This window comes from Nelumbo nucifera, chromosome 2, assembly GCF_055504915.1.
Source record: "Nelumbo nucifera cultivar China Antique chromosome 2, China Antique-T2T, whole genome shotgun sequence".
In the NCBI taxonomy this organism is placed as follows: Eukaryota; Viridiplantae; Streptophyta; class Magnoliopsida; order Proteales; family Nelumbonaceae; genus Nelumbo; species Nelumbo nucifera.
Genome location: NC_142650.1, coordinates 70,261,199 through 70,280,650, shown reverse-complemented (window position 1 = coordinate 70,280,650; position 19,452 = coordinate 70,261,199). Strand labels below are relative to the sequence as shown.

General features: G+C 39.8%; 1 protein-coding gene across 3 annotated transcripts in view; it reads left to right on the top strand.

Annotated features, from left to right (window-relative positions):
- The first annotated feature begins 1,958 nt into the window (after positions 1-1,958).
- The window catches only part of LOC104601488 (PH, RCC1 and FYVE domains-containing protein 1-like), a 147,619-nt gene continuing 130,125 nt past the window's right edge, over positions 1,959-19,452 (top strand). For 2 of the 3 annotated variants that reach the window (XM_010264844.3, XM_010264843.3), the window contains exons 1-3: positions 1,959-2,954; positions 3,161-3,189; positions 7,278-7,444. In XM_010264844.3, coding sequence (XP_010263146.1) covers positions 7,397-7,444 — 48 coding nt within the window. In that variant the 5' untranslated portion in view covers positions 1,959-2,954; positions 3,161-3,189; positions 7,278-7,396. Of the gene's footprint in view, positions 3,081-3,160; positions 3,190-7,277; positions 7,445-19,452 lie in introns of all 3 variants that reach the window. The other variant, XM_088898278.1, reaches the window with a different exon arrangement.

The window sequence follows — 19,452 nt, the reverse complement described above, 5'->3', positions numbered from 1 at the left end:
TCCCTTTTATTTTACAATCATTTAGGTGTGGTTGTTTGCTATGTTGATCATTGAAATGAGAGCCCCACAAGATTGACTTGAGTAAATCTTTGAACAATCCTTCTAATATGATTTGTCGATTACAACATTGTTATGGCAAGTGGGTGGAATAATTGAATGGTGTTTGGCATTTAGGACTGAATGCAAGGGATCAAATCCGCACATAGAAAGACAATTCCAGAATCATTTAGGCAACTCACCAATGTGTCGTCTGTTGGCCAACCGAGATTATTTTCCTTTTATATTGATTACCATTTAAATGGATCCCACCAAATTGATTTTAGAAGATATCTCCAATTCACTGAGAAAATCTTTCCAACATATTCAGGTGTCTCATTGAATTTTTGAAACACTTAAGCCACATGTCGTGGGATTTATATCCATTGCCCCTCTTCAATTTGATTTGCCTGACCCCACCTAATTGACTTTTTCTTTCTTTTTTTCTTCACTTTATATTGGGCTACACACAATACTTCCTAGGCTAATAGGGTAAAGGGCCCATTGCCCATTCAATAGCCTTTTTTATTTCAAATTGGGCTCTTCTCGAGACATTTCCTTGGGCCAATTTTTATCATTAGTGGACCCAACACGTCCATACAATAAATAGTTTTTAATTTTTTATGTATCAACAATGATAATACAAATAACTTACTAGACACAAAAGGTAACTTGTAAATGTATTTATTTGAGTAAGTGTTTATCTAGACAAGTGCATTTATCTAAATAATTAACTTACCCAAAAATAAAACATAGTCTAAATTTAAGATGTTGAGTAGTTTATACTCATACCCTATAATTCTTATAAACTGTTTAGGCTTGTATCTAGGAGCAAATTGTAAATAATTTAGGATGTGACTTATGAGCACTTGAAGTCGGTCTCGGCTGCAACCTACAAAAGACCATGTGAATGGTGTGAGCATAGGGATGCAAACGGATTAGATTGGATTCGAATTAGGGTATATTTGAATCCGATCTAACTGTTCATATCGAATCTGGTCCGATCCGAAGATCCAATTGGATTTGATAGGACTCGACCTGAATTCGAATCCTATTGGATCTTCGGATCTTCTGATTTGATCCGACTTATTTTCTTTAAAAATTAATAAATTATTAAAAAAATAAAATATACCAATTTAAATAAAGAAAAAACAAAAAATACAAGTATTTTTTAATTATTTTCATCATATATATACATGTTGTTTATAAACAAATAAATAATATAACAAATTTATAAAAATACATTATAAATAAAATATTTATAAATAAATAAATAACATATATATATATATGTATTATATATTTATACTTACAAATATATAACACATCAGATCGGATAAAGAGGGTGATCCAAATCCGGTTCAAAGATCCGAATAGAGGTGATCCGAATTCGACCAAATAGGATCGGATCTCGGATCACATCCGATCCATTTGCACCCCTATGTGAGCACCAAAGCCGATCTCTATTTTCAAAACCCAAGGCGTATTTTCAAGTATTTGTAAGAAGCTGCGGATTGTTTAAGTAATTTTATCTTTTTATTGATGGGAACTGCGGAGCTTCAGAATTCACATCAGCACCCTACCGTGGAGAATTGGGATCTGCTCCTCACACAAGGTGCCTCGCAACGACATCACAGGCACATCTCACTCCCGCCGTGCATTAGGAACATCTTCCCTATTATTTCGGATATTTTCTTATAATATTAAAGAATTCGGGTGACGTGGATTTAAGTTAGTGGAGTTGACGGAAAATTATAATTCAAAAGAATAAAATTTAGTAATTTTTAAATGAAAGCTCGGTGTGAGGTGCCATGTGTGAAGAGCAGATCCGGTCTCTACCGTGGGGCGCTCCACAAGTGCCTCAGCACATACCAACCGTGTACTAGGAGCATTTATTTCCCAGTGGCACTTGCAGGGCGCATATGTGAACTCGAAGCTTCAACGGGTGATTTCATCATTTCACCATCTTCCACGAGCATAGAACCTGCCACCCAAACCAAAATTGTGGATTACTGGGTAATTACAGTGTGTTGAGTCATGGTTTCTTTGGGTGCTTCTTTCTCAACGTTCATTACATTTGAATTTAAAGCTTGCTGTCTGTTCTTTACATAACGTCTTCGAGTCTACAGTTGCATTATCACACCTTGGCTGCTGGTGCTGGACGCCTTATTCATCTGATCCACAGGGCCACCGTAGCTTCTCATTTTTCGTGTTAAGCTGATCGGTTGGCATTTTCCAGGAGCCCGATCTCTCCCCCAGCCCTGGTACGAACACAAGGATAAATGTTGTTGCTAGGCTCGGGTATCTGATCTGATTAGCCCTGAGAGTAACGATCCATGAAGGACTAGATTAGAATGAGCAGTCACCGACTTCAGAGTGAAGTTTAGTTTAGAATTCAATGATGATTTCGCAGACTGGGTTACCTCTCTCCCAACACCATCAGAACCAGGTTTGAAAGCAACACAGACCGAAGGAGAGTTAAATTTCCACCAAATCCACGTTTCTCATTAATGGCTATTCAGTGTTCACCCTGTTTCTGTACTTACTTCCCATCGAGTGGCAAGAGTTTTCGACAGTCAAGAAGGGTCAATTGCGAAGGAGATGAGCGAAGGTTTAGTAAGGAGAGGAATGCGCGTAGGAAGAAGAAATGTAATTTTAGTAGTGAGAAACATGGAATATGTTACGAAATACGAATATTTCATTTTCCATGTGTCAGAGGCGGAATTCGCAAAACGAGGGACGCGGGGTCGAGTTGAGACGGTGCGAACCCGGTGGGAAAGGAAAACATGGACACATTTGGGAGAGAAGGAGTCGAGACTTGTCAGAGCGGAGCTCGTTCCTCTTCCGTCTTCCCCACTCCAGCGTCGAGCCTTAAAACGGTCGGACCTCCGATCTTTTTCACGCCGTCTCCGGCCACGGTGAGACCAGATCCACGTTCGGGCATCTTTCTTTGCTTGTTTTTGGTTTTTGGTCGTTCTAACCTGCCTGCAAGAGATGGGTTCTCCTTGTCCGGAAGACATGGATTCCGACGATTTCGGCTCCACGTACAACCACTTTCTCTTCAGATCTACTAAAATCTATGCAGGGCATTGTAGATCTAATGTTTTTTCTCCTATTTTTGCAGGCAGCTCTACAAACGAACCCAATGCTGAGGTAACATCTTATCTTCCACCAGTCTGCTCTTCTTTGTTAGTCATTCTACTTTTCTCTGTTTCTTGTTGTTATTTTTGTTTGGTAGAATAAAATAGAATTGTTATTGATTCTGATTGGCGATTCGAACTGCTTGATCCAAACTGTTCATGGATTTTGTCCCAAATTCTCTAATCTCCAATAAGAAACACAGGTGCTCTGCTGACTTCATTATTTTTCTATGGTGAAGTGAGAGAGGACAGACATAGATCACTGGGTGTACAGGGTTCATGGAATCTGTTCCAGATGGGTAGATTTTTTTCTTCTGATAATGTATTCGTGTTCCTCTCTTTCTCCCGCGACCAATGAGCCAATTTCATTATGATTTGTGAATGAAAGTTCCTCATTGGTTTCCTCTGTAACAGAGTTTTAGAACATCCAATCAATTGAGCTATGATTATGATTTGTTTTAAATTTCTTTTTGATGAGTATTATGATATTGTAATTCTGAAGTTAAAAAACAAAGAAGAAACTGTTTCTTTTAATATCTTTGATCTAAGTCATTTTTATTGTTCATGGGAACTTACGAACTTGTAAAGTTGATACCAGTACCTGTGGAGTGAGGATTGGCATGGCACCTCATTGGGAGACTTAACGTGTTTGAATCACAAGTATAAGAACAGATAATGACTGTAAAGTTCACTCTTCCTAATTAGGTATGAACTGGAGTGGGTTGAGTTGAAAACTAACCCTGCTCCATATCTGTACTTTGCAGGTTTGGATCCTACTAATGATCTGCATTTAAAACTAAACATGGTACAGATCAAAATTTGGTCTAGGTATGGATCCCACCAGTGATCAGACCTGGAATTCTAATTAAATAAATGGGAAAAAATCCCAGAAACCATCCAGGAACGCTCTAATTAGAAGGAGAGAAGAAGGGCTGAAGGCAAAAGTATCAAACCAACCTATCTAATTGTCACCTGACTCTTTTTATTATTGAATCAGAAATTACACCACTACCTCTGACTGAATATAACAAAGAAATAACAAATAGAAACAAAAGAAGAAAAAGAACAATGACCAAACAGACCCTAATGACCAGCACTATAATTTAACATTCCCCCTCAAGTTGGATTGTATATATCATAAAGCTCCAACTTGTTACAAATGCATTTAATCCATTGACTCAATCCTTTGGTGAAGAACTCAGATAGTTGATCTTTATAATTCACATAGGGTGTAACAATTTCTCCACTAACAACTTTCTCCCTTTGCAAAGTGACAATCTACTTCTATGTGTTTGGTTCTTTCATGACACATTGGATTGGAAGGAATATGAATAGCAACCTGGTTATCACAAAACACTTAATGGGAGATGAAACTACCACTCCTATCTCTTGTAACAACTACTTAAACCACATCAATTCACAAGTGGTATGGGCCATGGCCTTGTGCTTGACCACAATACTACTCCTAGTCCTAGCCACTACACTTTGCTTCTTACTTTTCCAAGTAACTAAGTTCCTTGCTAAAAACATGCAATATCCAGTTGTAGACTTTCTACTTGTAACTGATCCTACCCAGTTTGCATCTATATATCTTTTTAAGGAAAGTCCTCCTTTTCTTATACAACAACCTTTGACTTGGAGTACCCTTCAAATACCATAATACTCTAATAATGCCTTCCCAATGGACTGACCTTGCATTCTGAATAAATTGGCTCAATAGTCCAACACTAAAGGAAATGTTTGGACTTGTAATGATGAGATAAATCAGTTAATCTACTAATCTCCTATATCACCTAGGGTCAGCCAGAAACTCCCCCTTACTATGATACATCTTCACATTTGGATGTATAGGAATGTCTATTGGCTTTGCTCCTGATAGATCGGTTTTTTCCAACAAGTCAAGCACATGCTTCCTTTGTGAGAGAGATTCCACACTTCAACCTTGGTATTTTTATGCCCTAAAAATACCTCAAGTGCCCCAAGTCCTTAGGTTGGAATTTGTTCTCTAAAAACTACTTCAACTCTCCAACACCCTGTCCATCACTCTCTATAATAATATCATCAATGTAAAGCTTTCAGGAAAATCTTTCCAAAGGTAGTTTCCCTTCTAAACATAGAGTGATCAACACTACACTATTTCATCCAAAGCTGTTGCACCACAGTACTAAATCTCCCAAACTAGGAAGACATTTGAGGAATTTGAAAGAAGAAAAAAGGTGGAGAAAGAGAAAAACAAAGCTCATTTGCAATGGAGAGGGGAATGGGATGAGGGTTTCTCAACCCAAGAAAATATGCTCACAGATGAAGATTGATGTGGGCTTTAGGATAGGGATCTTTTCTTTTGTTTAGTGTTGGGTTAGTGGCCCTTGTTTTATGGGGATATGTGTTGGGTTTGTTTTTTTGTTTTTCTTTTGGGTGTTTGGGTAATGCTCATGTTTTAAGATGCAGTTTATTGGGCCTTATTGGGTCTCTTGAGATGGCTCTCATGCTTTTGGTGATATTTTATTACCTTCCGTTGTACTTCTCCTTTTTATTTTAATGAATTTTATATTTATCCTTAAAAAAATTATGGCTCTTTTATCTGCTCCCATTGGTGTTGGGAACTCTTTAAGAGCGGAAATCCTTGCTGTGTTGGAAGGAGCCAAGAGAGGCAAAGAGCTTAACCTTACTAAGATATTAATTGAAAGGGATTCTAAGCTGATTATTGACTGACTTCAAAAAGAGGTGGAGAGTGGATGGTGGGCTTTCATGAATGAGAAAAGGAAATTTAGATACTTGACACAAGGAATAGATGTCAAGATGAATTGGGTTAAGAGAGATGCCAACTCCATGGCTAATGCTTTAGCTACACAAGGGGTGGGAAGAAACTCTAATTTTTGGGCTATATTGTAATTCATTTTACGACTTCTATCTGGGGGAGTTAAGAGAGTTTATCTCATCCATTTTGTATCTTCCTTTGGCTTGATTATTAATGAACTTAAGTTATTGATAAAAAATTCTCCACTTTTGTGTATATGACATTAACATGGTTCTGGATATAGTTTGCTTCAATCTTCGATATGCATATCAATTTTGTGATTCCAACGAACTTAATTGTGGATTATCAATTTGATAATTTGATTCCATGAGATCATGGTTTAAGATCTACCTAATTTCCCTAATATTTCCATGACATATTTCCACTTCCGTTGGTAGTGACATGATAATTTTACTGGAATCGACATATTCCCCAATAAACACTACCATCACTATTTGGAGTACAAGAGATCGTTTCCATGACATATTTCCATTTCCACTTCAATGGGTAGCAACATGAAATTTTACTGGAATTGACATATTCCTAGTAAACACTACCAACACTAGAGTACAAGAGATAGTATTATAACATAAGTTGGTGACAATATTGTAGATATATGGAGTAACAATGTTATTGCCCGCCTGACTTACTGATTACCACATTGAGCTAGCTCAATATTCATTTCAAACATGAAGTTAAATATTAGCTTTTTTGTGTAATAGATTATTTGGTTGGTCTATTACAATCATTTACATTTTTTATGAGTTCAACTTTTTCTTTAACTCATTCTATCATGAAGCTTTGAATCTTAAGGTTTACAGGGCAATTTCAGAATGTATTCTTTTGTCTATAACCTTAGTTTCTTAACTTTGTTTAGAGATTTGGAACAAGATAATAATTTGAAAAGGTGTTCCTATGCTACTTTTATCATTTCATAAAATATCATTCTGTATTTTGCATATTTTACAATGTTTCCATAATGTCTATAATTTTTACAATATTTCCATACGATACTTCCAACATTTCTGATATGTTTCTTATATTTGGACGATCGGCATTTTAAACCTTGAATGGGATCACATATAGCCTGTTCATTTGTTTAAAACATCAGTAATTCAATTACAGAAACAAGTTCTGTTGTTGTCTCAAGAGATGCATTATCCCCATGTTATGATAGGATTATGCATAATTTGGAATTACAAGATTCTTAGTTTCACTATTGATTGCTGAGAACTTGGTGAGAGTCTTCTTATTTTCCTTTTTTTGAAGCTTTTAACATTAAAAATTGGGAAATGTGATGATAGGCCCAGGTAGATGATATTTTCATCTATGAAGACTGTGGTACCAAAGTTGTCAAACCTGATGCAGTTGCTTGAGACACAAACGCTTTTCTGGTGGTTTCTTAATAATTGTTTCAGATGGAATGGCAGATCCAGTTAGTTATGGGAATCCAGAGCGTGATGTTGAGCAAGTAAGTTTTGTTTCTTTTTCATTATAGTTGTGTCTTTTCTTATTTTCTCGAGGATATGCTTTTTTAATGCTTGTGCCATTTTTCATCAGTCTCACATCTTGATTCTATCTAAATCAACATTCTTCCTATAGCTATTTTTGAATCTGTTTTAGGAAATGCCTATACAAACAAGATTCAACCATCCTAAAGATTACAAAGGAAAAGATTTCTCCTATTTATTTTTCTGATAATAAGCAGTAAAATGGGACCATTTCTGTTACCTTGGTTTAATAATTCATAACAGAGGAGAGATTGAGGAGGGTGTCTCCCATACAACTAGAGTAGGATGGGCGAAACAGATTGGTGCATCCGTAGTCTTATGTAATGGGCAAAAACCACTCAGGCTAAAAGGCTAAAAGGAAAATTCTATAAAATGGTTGTAATGCCAGCAATGTTGTATGGAGCTGGTGTTGGGAACTCATTGCAATGCAGTTATTAGGATTGTATGGTACTTAATGGGAACTCTGGGACATTGGTTGTTGTACAAATTTAGAGGGAAGCTTGGAAAAGAAGGTTATATAGATGCTGATTGGGTTGGTTTTACCTCTAATAGGAGGTCAACCACAGGATATTGTACCTTCCTTGGAGGTAATTCGGTAACCTGGAAGAGTAAGAAGCAGACAATTGTGGCAAGAAGCAATGCTGAGGTTGACTATAGAGCCATGGCACATACGACTTGTGAGCTAGTGTGGTTAAGGTACCTACTTAAAGAGATTGGATTTTTAGTATGCACCCCCGTGAAATAGTAAAAGAAAATATTTCACTAAAAAAGAAAAAAAGTACAGGCTGTTAAGATTGTTAAGGCAACACCTTCAAACAAAACATAAACCACTGTGTTTCCAGCTTTAGTACTCTGTGTGGACTGGAGAAATTAACCTCCTCTAGTCCTGGTTTGTAGTACACCTGGTATCTTGGTGATGGTTCTTCCCTATCTACAGTATTTTCTTAGCTGAATAAGTTTGGCCTGAGGGATCTATCATGTCTTTTGAGGACTTTTCTATCTCTGGTGTCTCTTCAAATCAAAGTGGGTTGATTGGGGGGTTAGACATGAACTTCCCTATGGCTGTTATTCCCCTAGATGGTATCAATTACCTAGAGTGGTCAAAGGGGATTAAACTCTATATCACTGCAAGGGGGAAGATAGGATATATCAATGGGAAGATTAAGGAACCAAAGTCTAGAAGTGCTGAGTATGGCAAGTGGAATTGGGAGAGTGGCTTCTAGTGTCTATGCTGCCCAAGTAATAAGAAACTTCATGTAGGCTGACATAGCTTATGAGATTTTGGAACAAGCCAGTTCACGTATTCCGAGTAGTGGCTTTATTCATAGGTTTATTAGTTGGAAGTTGAATCCACTACCTATAAGTAGGGGGAGAGGAGTTTTTCACTATATTACTCAGATTTGACCTCAATTTGAAAGGAGTTGGACCATTATCAGAGTATGGACTGGAAGTGTAATGAGGATGGCAAAGCCTACAAGTGTCTTGTCTCCTAACAATGGGTGTTTGCTTTTCATTTTGGGCTGAACCCAATGTATGAATCTATTAGGGTGTAGATCTTGGGAAGTAAAGATGGAGGAGAGTACGAGAAATGTGGTAAATAGTTCTTAGGGGGAGCCAATTGCTTTGATAGCCAAGGGGGTTGCAAATACAAATGGTGGGAATTCTTTTAAGAAAGGTGAATCAAGATCAGGTCTGGTCTTTCTTTTTTGAGAGTATTCCTGATTGTCCTCCTCTTTTTGGCACTTCCTAGACCTCTTACGTTCCACCTGATTATCTTCATTTCAACCTGCTTGTGACCCCTTAACAATAGCTGCCAAGTATTCCCCTCTTTTTCTTTTCAAGCTCCTCTTTTCCTTCTTCTCATAATTTATTCCACACTTAAACTTATCTATCTCGCTTTGCTTCCTTCTTTTCTTTCCTTTCTTCCTCATATATACCTTACTTCCTTCAATCTTCCTTCCCACTCTTCTCTTTCCTTCTGACTCTTCTTTCCCCTCCTGATTCAGCCTCCTTGCTCCCACATGGGTTAAAGTTTGGGGTACAATATTTGGTTAAGTGATGGGGTGGTTTCCTCTATTTTCGCTATTCTCCATATCTAGGGTCTGGTCAAATAGGTTTTCCAGGATTTTTTTTGATAATTAAATAGGTTTTCCAGGATTAAGGACCAGATTCTAGCTCTCTCTTGTTCTAAACTGTTGTCCAATAGGTTCTCAGAATCTTTAGTTGTGGCACATCCAATTGAAAGATTCTTAGGAGGAGTGGCACTGGCTGGACCTGCACAATCACTCTCTTTCCTTGCCTTTCTCTTTTCCATTAACGGTGTGGTGTCCCTAGCCCTAAGAATGTGGCAGAGGCTCTATTTACACTTGAATGGACAGATGCAATGAAAAAAGAGATCAATGCCTTATATAAAAATGGTACATGGCAGTTGATAGATTTTCTTGAAGGAAAGAAACCAGTAGTATGTAAGTAGGTGTTTATAGTTAAACAAAAGGCTGATGTCATAGTGGAAAAGTATAAAGCCCGGTTAGTGGCAAAGGGGTTTAATTAAGTGTATTGAGTAGATTATATAAAGACATTTTTCTTAATAGACAAGATGGACTTTATCAGAATCTTCTTCTCATTGGCAACTAATCTTGATTGGGATCTTCACTAGTTGGATATAAAAAATGCTTTCTTGAATGGTGATCTTGAAGAAGAGGTGTACATGGTCCAACCCCTAGTTTCTATGCCTAGGGTAATGAGAGGAAAGTGTGCAAGCTGAAGAAGTCCTTGTATAGTTTAAAACAATTATCAAGGGCTTGGTTCAATAGCTTTCATTTAGCTGTGCAACATATAAGCTTTAAGTAGTGCTAGTTTGATTATACATTATTTGTGAAGAGGGGGTAAGGTGAAATTGCAGCTTTAATAGTGTACGTTGATGACATAGTAGTCATTGGTGATTGGAAGGCTGAAATTTAGAAGTTAAGGAATTCTTAGCCACTCAGTTTGAGGTGAAAGATCTAGGTCCCTATAGTATTTCCTTTGAATTGAAATTTCCCGCTCACAAAAGGGGATCTTCATTTCACAGAGGAAATGCATTTTAGATCTATTATAGGATTCAGGAAAGTTAGGAGTGAAACCAATTGACTATCCCATTGATCCAAATCACATGTTGGGTGATTACCATTGGTAAATTGCAAATCTGCAATAGATGTGAAGCAATTCCAGAGACTTGTGGAAAGGTTCTTATGTCTATGAACCGACCTGACATTGCTTATGCTGTGGGTGCCCTTAGCTAGTTCATGCATGCCCCTAAGACCACTCATTTAGAGGATGCCGAGAGGATCCTTAGGTATCTCAAGAAGTTTCCCTGAGCTGGTTTGTTGTTCTAGAAAAATGGGCATTTGAAGGTTGAAGTATATAAAGATGTTAGTTGGCTTGGATCAGTTGATGATAGAAAATTCACTAGTGGTTATCGTATCTTTGTGGGAGGAAACCTAGTCACGTTGAGAAGTAAGAAACAAGGACATTGCTAGAGATAGTATAAAACAAGATCCATGTTTGTGAGATAGCATGTTCAAGGAGATGTGGATATTGTGAATAAACCCTAGTTCATTCTAGGTTAAAGCAGAGAAGAAGGAAGAAGAAAGAAAAGAGAAAGAAGGAGAAGAATGTTTGACCAGACTAGAAGAGATTAAAGTGAAAGTCTCACTCTCCTAGTCGACCCACTTGACTTTTATTCATAAAACTTAAGTTACAAGAAAGATAATGTTGTCCCTCATAGAAGATGGGACACATAACTTAAACTCAGATACAATAGACATTTCACTTTCAATAAGATACACCAGAATGACCAAAATACCCCTAACTCGAGCATTCTAACACTTCCCCTCAAGCTGGAGAGTATATATCATATAGTCCCAGCTTGTTACAAATGTAATCTATTCTTCCCCGAGACAATCTTTTAATGAAGAGATCTGCCCACTGATTTCCTGAGCTCACATGAGATGTAGTTATTACCCCACTTATCACTTTCTCTCTCACAAAGTGACAATCCACCTCAATATGTTTAGTTCTTTCATGGAAGACAGGATTGGATGAGATGTGAACAACAGCTTGATTATCACAGTATAGTTTCATGGGTTTGTCAATTGAGAAACCCATCTCCTGTAGTAGGTTCTTCAGCCATACTAGTTCACATGTGGTATGGGCCATAGCCCTGTATTCTGCTTCCGCACTACTTCTTGCCACCACTGTTTGCTTCTTGCTCTTCCATGTTACAAGATTGCCACCCAGGAAGGTACAATACCCTGTGGTTGACCTCCTGTCTGATATAGAGCCAGCCCAATCAGCATCTGTGTACCCTACTATCTCAAGAGTTCCTCCCTTTTGGTATAACAAACCACGATTTGGAGCACCCTTTAGGTACCTAACAATTCTCAGAACAGCTTCCCAGTGAGGAACTCGGGGATGTTGCATAAACTGACTCACCACACTCACAACAAATGATATATCTGGTCGGGTAATGGTCAGATAGTTCAACTTTCCCACCAACCTTCTGTATCTTCCAGGATCATCAAACTCTTCACCTGCATCCACACTTTGGCATTGAGTTCCATAGGAGTCTCTGTTGGTTTAGCACCTAACAACCCTGTTTCTTCAAGTAGATCAAGAACATATTTCCTCTGACATAGGTTGATCCCCTGTTTTGACCTCGCAACTTCTATTCCTAAGAAGTACTTTAGCTTCCCCAGATCTTTTGTATTGAAGTGATCCTGTAAGAATTTTTTCAGCCTATCAATTCCATTGCTGTCACTTCCAGTTATGACAATATCATCCACATACACGACTAGCAAGATTTTTCCATCTTTTGAGTTATAGCTGAACACAGAATGATCAACCTGACACTATTTCATCCCAAAGGCCTTCACCACTTCATTGAACCTGCTGAACCATGCACGAGGAGATTGTTTTAGTCCATAGATTGCCTTTTTGAGCCTGCACACCTTACCAGCCTCCCCCTGAGCAACAAACCCTGGTGGTTGCTCCATATACACCTCCTCAACAAGATCACCATGTAGAAAGGTATTTTTGATGTCAAGTTGTAGGAGAGGCCAATCATACATAGTAGCCAATGAGATCAACACCCGAACTGAACCAATTTTAGCCACAAGAGAGAATGTCTCCATATAGTCCACACCATATAACTGAGAATAGCCCTTGGCCACCAACCGTGCTTTCAATCGTTCCACACTGCCATCAGGAAGATGCTTTACTGTATAGACCCATTTACACCCAACAATGTGCTTACCAGGAGGAAGGGTGGTGAGTTCCCACGTGTGATTATGTTGTAGAGCAGAGAGTTCTTCTTCCATGGCTTGCCTCCACCTTGGGGAGGTAAGGGCTTCCTGTACAGTCTTGGGAATGGGAACCGATGAGAGTAATGATATAAACTTGTAATGAGAAGCAGAAAGGTGAGCAGTGGAAACATAGTCTGAAATGGGATGAGAAGTACAAGTACGTTTACCTTTCCGCAAAGCAATAGGAAGATCAAGATCTGAGGGAGAAGGGGCAGTAACGGGATCTATCGACAGGTGCTGAAGTGGAGGAGGGGCCGAAGCACTTCTGCGGGTATACACTTGAGTAATTGGCGGCCTCTCTGTAGTAACAGGCATATGATGTGCATCTGCAGTAGGAATGGGAGCTACGGGAAGAGGGTCCATAACCGGTACAGGAAGAGGAACCACAGAGGGAGAAGAAGAGACCCCGACATCTGAGAAAAATGGAACTAATTCAAAGAAGGTGACATCAGAGCACACAAACGATTTATGAAATTTTGGATTATAACACTTATACCCTTTCTGAGTCCTCGAGTAGCCAAGAAAAATACACTTTGTAGCTCGAGCATCTAACTTGTCTACTCCAGGCCCCAAGTGTTGAACAAAACAAACACAACCAAAGACTCTTGGGGTGAGAGGAAAGGGAGACAAAGTGGGAAACAACACGGAGAAAGGGGATTGACTTCCAAGGATTGACATGGGCATCCGATTTATCAAAAAACAGGATGTAAGAACAATATCACTTCAAAAATGCTTTGGGACATGCATATTGATCATCAAGGACCGAGCAATTTCAAGAAGATGTCTATTTTTCCGTTCAGCTACACCGTTTTGTTGCAGGGTGTAGGCACAAGAAGTTTGATGAATTATTCCATGATGTTCTAGGTATTGCTGAAATGGTGAGGAGATGTATTCTTTGGCATTATCGGAGTGAAGTATTTTCAAATGAACACCAAATTGAGTGCGTATTTCAGCATGAAATTTCTGAAAAATAGAGAACAATTCACTATGGTCTTTCATAAGGTAGATCCATGTCATCCTTGGAAAGTCATCAACAAAGATTACAAAGTACTTAAACCCATTGTATGACACAACTTTAACTGGACCCCATACATCAGAATGAACTAAAGCATAGGGACTAGAGACACGACTATCAATTCTTGGACTAAATGAGACTCGATGATGTTTTCCCAACTGACATGACTCACAATCTAACGATGAAAGATGACTCAACGAAGGGACTAGCAACTTCAAAGACTTGAGAGAGGGATGACCGAGTCTGCAGTGCCATTGGAGAGGAGTAAGAGACGACTGAAAAGCCATGCCCTCCACCAATCTTTTTCCCCGTTTTGAGATCCTGAAACACACAAGAAGAAGGATAGAAGGTTACAGAACAATCAAGAGACTTGGTTAATCTGCTAACAGACATAAGATTAAACGAAAACTTATGAACATATAAAACAGATGCTAAAGACATGGAGGAGAAATCAACATCACCAACACCACAAATTGGAGATGTAGAACCATTAGCAAGAGTAACTGACTGAGATGTGGAGGAGCGAGAAAGGGAAGAAAATACATCAAGAGTCCCAGACATATGGTCCGAGGCTCCGGAATCAATGACCCAGGGTGAGGCTTTGGAAGCCAAGCAAGACATATGGTCCGAGGCTCCAGAATCAATGATCCAGGGTGAGGCTTTGGAAGCCAAGCAAGCCATACCTGAACAACCAAAGCTTTCGGACAGTTCAACAGTCCAAACACAGTCGAAAGCAATACAGAACAACCGAAAGAAAACTGAACCCAGAAATCTGAGTACAACTTACAGTTTCGAACCAAAAGAAAACTGAACCTAGAAATCTGAGTACAACTTACAGTTTCGAACCAGAAATCTGAGTACAACTTACAGTTTCGAACCAGAAATCTGAGTACAACTTACAATTTCGAACCAAAAGAAAACTGAACCCAGAAATCTGAGTACAACTTACAGTTTTGAGCTTCAACAGAACCGAACTGTTCCTCTTCCCCTTTTTCTTTTCTCTGATTCTTCCTGGCCACCGAACCACTTCTCCAAGAGATTCAAGTCTTGGGCACTTCCAATGACCTCCAAGAATCAGGCAACATGAGTCAAGCTTCCAGCCCTAGGATACTGAAGTTCAGGTATGCTCTGATACCATGAAGAAAACTGAAGAGAAGAGAGTTGAGGGTTTGGCAATGAGGGTCTGAGAAGAGGATTTTGAACTCTCCCTCTCTCAGCCCCCTAACACTGTTTTATTAGAAATATTTGAATAATTACAAGGAGGCCCTTAGTTAGGCAAGAATTTACACAGAACTTAATATTGACAGGATAGACCCAGAATAAGGCCCATTACAGAAAAGAAACATAAATAACAAGAAAGAATAAGCAACCTATGGGCCATTCGGCCCATCTTCTCTACACTTGGAAGAGAAGTTCGACAAAAGGAAGAGACAGATATTAGTTATCCCTGAAGGTGTTCGGCAGCAGGGATGGACAACGGTGGCTAATGCTCTACACAGGAGATTAGTCAGTAAGGAATTGAAGGCAGTGAAGGTGCAAACAAAGAGAGTAGTTGGCGGACAAAGTAAGAAAGAAGAGATGACAGAAAGAAGAAAGAGACTAGAGAGGCTGGGCTTAGAAGACATAGTGGGAACCCAAGGAAAGCCAATTGTGGCGTTTACTATCCCAGAACCAAGAGTTGCATTGGATGGGGAGAAAGGAAACTAGGAAAAGAAATACATCTTATCTATGAGGGAGGAGGTGAAGGACTGGAAGGGGCTGCTAGAAGAGGTGACAACGAAGCTTGGATTGAACTAGACGGTCATCCTTATTCCTTTCAAAGATAGGAAAGCAATCCTTGATGTGGGTGAGTTGTTGATGGATTTCACTATGTCGGAAACGAGTGAAGGTCCTATAAGAATTGAAAACTGGTGTCCTCTTTCAAATGATGTTGCTGTTGTAGATGGAAGCTTTAAACTGAAGTTGCTGGGTTTACCCTTTCATCTCTGGCAAAAATCAACCTTGGAGAATCTGGTGCAGGTGATGGGCGGTGTTCTTTTGTCGTATAAGACCACAGATTTGAGGGCAGCACACTTGAGAGTTGTTGGAATGAAGCCTGAGGAAGTTCCAAGGCTATTGGTATAAAGTCTGGGTGAGTTCGGAAGTTGAAACGTTGCAGTGGCTGGGGAGGTCGAAGCTTGAGGGAGATGATGACGTGGCAAGATGGGTTACAGTTGGCAGGTTTGAGCAAAGGAAGTCTGGACATGTGGCAGCTGCTGGAGTGAAGGTTTCTCTGAATGAGGAAGCTGAAAAGTCGAAGGCCAAAACCAAAGAGGCATTTGTGGAAAAGTTTTCAAATTTTTTTGAAAACCAAAACAACTCTACCACTGTTTTTTCCTATGCGGACTTGGTCAAAGGGGTAACCAGGTCAGACCAGAGAGGGGGGGTTCGGCCCAAGACTAAGTTCGAGCTACACACCACACTCTTTGAACCAACTGGTTCATTTTCGGGTCGGGTGGTTCTCATCGAGCTGAAGGGCCACAATCAGCTTTTGGACTCATGTGACCACTTAAGTGGTCACGTGAGTCGAATCTCTACTCAGCCGTTGATAGACAAGAATATGGGTCTATCTTCTTCATGTGGCCCGACCCCTTGGAACCGAATTTTTTCTTTAGGCAACCGGAGCTTATTGAAGAGGAAGCTGGGCTAGTTACCAGTGACAAAACACTAAGAAGGCGATGAAGATGGATCAGAACGAGAAAGGCCAAACCCGAGGTTCTCCAAGGGGAGTAAGGAAGACTGTGAAGACGAGGAGGACGGATGGGTAAGTTGCAACAATTTAGAGGAGATGTCAGACTCAGATGTTGAAGCTGAACTTTAGTGGGAAGATCATCAAGGAGAGTTGGAAGATGCCCTGAATACTGATATCCTTTTCTCAGAGCACGTTGTAGAGGCTGCTCATCATAATTCGAGTAGAGACGGCATAGACGGGGATGAACGACAGAGCCTTGGAAGTACGAACAAGGTGAAGTTGGCCTAGGTGCCAACCAAATAAGCCCTACACGAAGAGTGTATGGACTTACCTAGTTGGATGTCTCTTCTCCTTCTCCTTCAATCCCAGGTATGGTCGTGGTTTCGATTTTAGATACTAATGTTTGCTCTGCCTGTGATGTTTGTCTTTCAGATCCCAGCCGTGCCCCTTTGCTTTATACCCAAGGTCCAGAGGCTGATACTGAGGAGGTTGGGGAGTTATAGGAGGGGGGTGAGAAGGTGGTGAGGGTGGGGAGAGCAGTTCCAAATGAAATAACCAAAGGGGAAACTAAGAAGGACAATGGTAAGATGGAGGAGGAGGGGAATAGGAGGAGTGAGGTAAGGGGGAAAAGGAAGAGAAGGGAAAGGAAGAAGTACAGTCATTAGCTGAATTTTTAGAAAAGTTAGGTTGTAAGGTGAGAAACCTAAACGAGCTGAAAGGGTATTTACGGGCTGAAAAAGATGGTGGGAATAGGAGGAAGAGAAGGCTGGGCGAAGCTGAGAAATTAAATTTGGAAGTGAACGTGAGCACAGAGGCTAGAGTGAGGAAAGGGAGGGGAAGAACAGGAGGTTACTAGAAGGAAAGGGAGTGGGGCTAGGTAGAGCTGTGGAAGGAATGAAGATTATAAGCTGGAATGTGAGAGGATTGGGGGGTGTAAGAAAAAGAGCCTTAATAAAGGAAGTTTTAAAGAAAGAAAATCCAGATATTGTTTTAATTCAGGAATCTAAACTTATGACTTTTGACAAAAGGTGGGCTAGAAGTGTGTGGAGAGTGAATGGACTGAGGTGGGTTATGAGCCCAGGAGGGGCTCATATGGAGGGTTAATTACTTTGTGGAAGGATGAAGTAGTGAGGGAGTGGAAGAATTATTGGGAAGGTTCTCAATTTCTGTCAAATTTAAGCAGGTGTCAGATGGATTTGAGTGGGTCCTTACCAATGTTTATGGTTCCAATGATTACAAACAAAGGAAGGAGCTTTGGGAGGAACTGGGAGATATTAGAGGTCTGTGGGAGGGGCCGTGGTGTGTGGGAGGGGATTTCAATGTGTTAAGGTTCATTGAAGAGAGCAATAAGGTGAGACAAAGGAGCAAGATGAAAAACAGCCCTAGAAGTATGGGACTGTGCAAGAAAACCAAAAAGAACAAACAAGAGAAGATTAGAGATGCTAAGAGAGAGAGAGATGCGGCAAGGAGGGTTAGAGGATGAGAGGTTCGAACTTAAACCTCCCTCTAACACTAATACACTTTTATTAAGTTCATCTTTGAGTAATTACAAGAGAGGCCCTTGGTTGGACAAGAAATTAAAAAAAGCAGAGCATAGAAGAGTATGGGCCCAGAATAAGGCCCATTACAGAGAAGAACATAAATATAACATAGAATAACAGCCTATGCACCATTCAGCCCATCTTCTCTACACTCTCCCTCAAGCTGAGCATAGATGTTAATCATGCCCAGCTTGCCAATGTCATGCTGAAGCCTTGCCTTGGGAATACCCTTGGTGAGAAAATCTGCCAATTGTCCTTTAGAAGTAATGAATGGAAGACACTTCACCCGAAGAGACTCTTTCTCGAATAAAGTGTCTATCAACCTCAATATGTTTAGTTCTATCATGTTCTACAGGGTTGTGGGCAATGTTGATGGTAGCCTGATTATCACAGTACAACATAATTGGCTTGTCATAATCAATCCCAAGTTCTTCCATCAATGACCTTAGCCACAACAGTTTAGAAACTCCATGTGCCATGGCCCTATATTCTGCTTTTGCTGAGGATTGGGCCACAACTAATTGTTTCTTGCTCCTCCAAGAGACAACATTATCAACCACCAGACTGCAATACCCTGAAGTAGATCTTCTGTCATCAATATTTCCAGCCCAGTCAGCATCAGTATAGCTTCAAGTTTCAGATGTCCATGCTTGGTAAACAGAATCCCTTTTCTTGGAGAGCCTTTCAAATAACACAAAATTCGTTCTTCAGCTGCCATATGAGTATCTCGAGGAGCATGCATGAACTAGCTAATACAACTAACAGCATATGCAATATCTGGCTGAGTCATGCACAGGTACAGGAGCTTCCCAAGAAGTCTCTGAAAGACCCCTTTATCTTCCAACAATGTTCCATCTGAAGCGGAAAGTTTGTGACTCATATCAATAGGAGTTGCAGCTGGTCTAGCACCCATCTTCCCAGTTTCAGAGAGCAAGTCAAGGACATACATCCTTTGGGAGATAAGAATCCTATCCTTGGATCTAGCAACTTCTATGCCAAGGAAGTATCTCAACTCCCTCAGATCCTTAATCTCAAATTCTGTACGAAGGAAAGACTTAAGAGCACGAATTTCTGAGGCATCATTACCAGTCACAACAATGTCATCAACATACACAATGAGATATACTGCCAGAGATTCACTTCTCTTCACAAAAAGAGTATGAGCTGACTGTGTCTGAGTATAGCCGAATTTAAGAAGTGTTGTTCTAAATTTCTCAAACCATGCTCTAGGAGACTGTTTGAGGCCATAAAGAGATTTCTTCAATTTGCATACCTTTCCTTGCATATCACTTCCATACATTCCTGGAGAGAGAGACATATAGACCTCCTCATGTAAGTC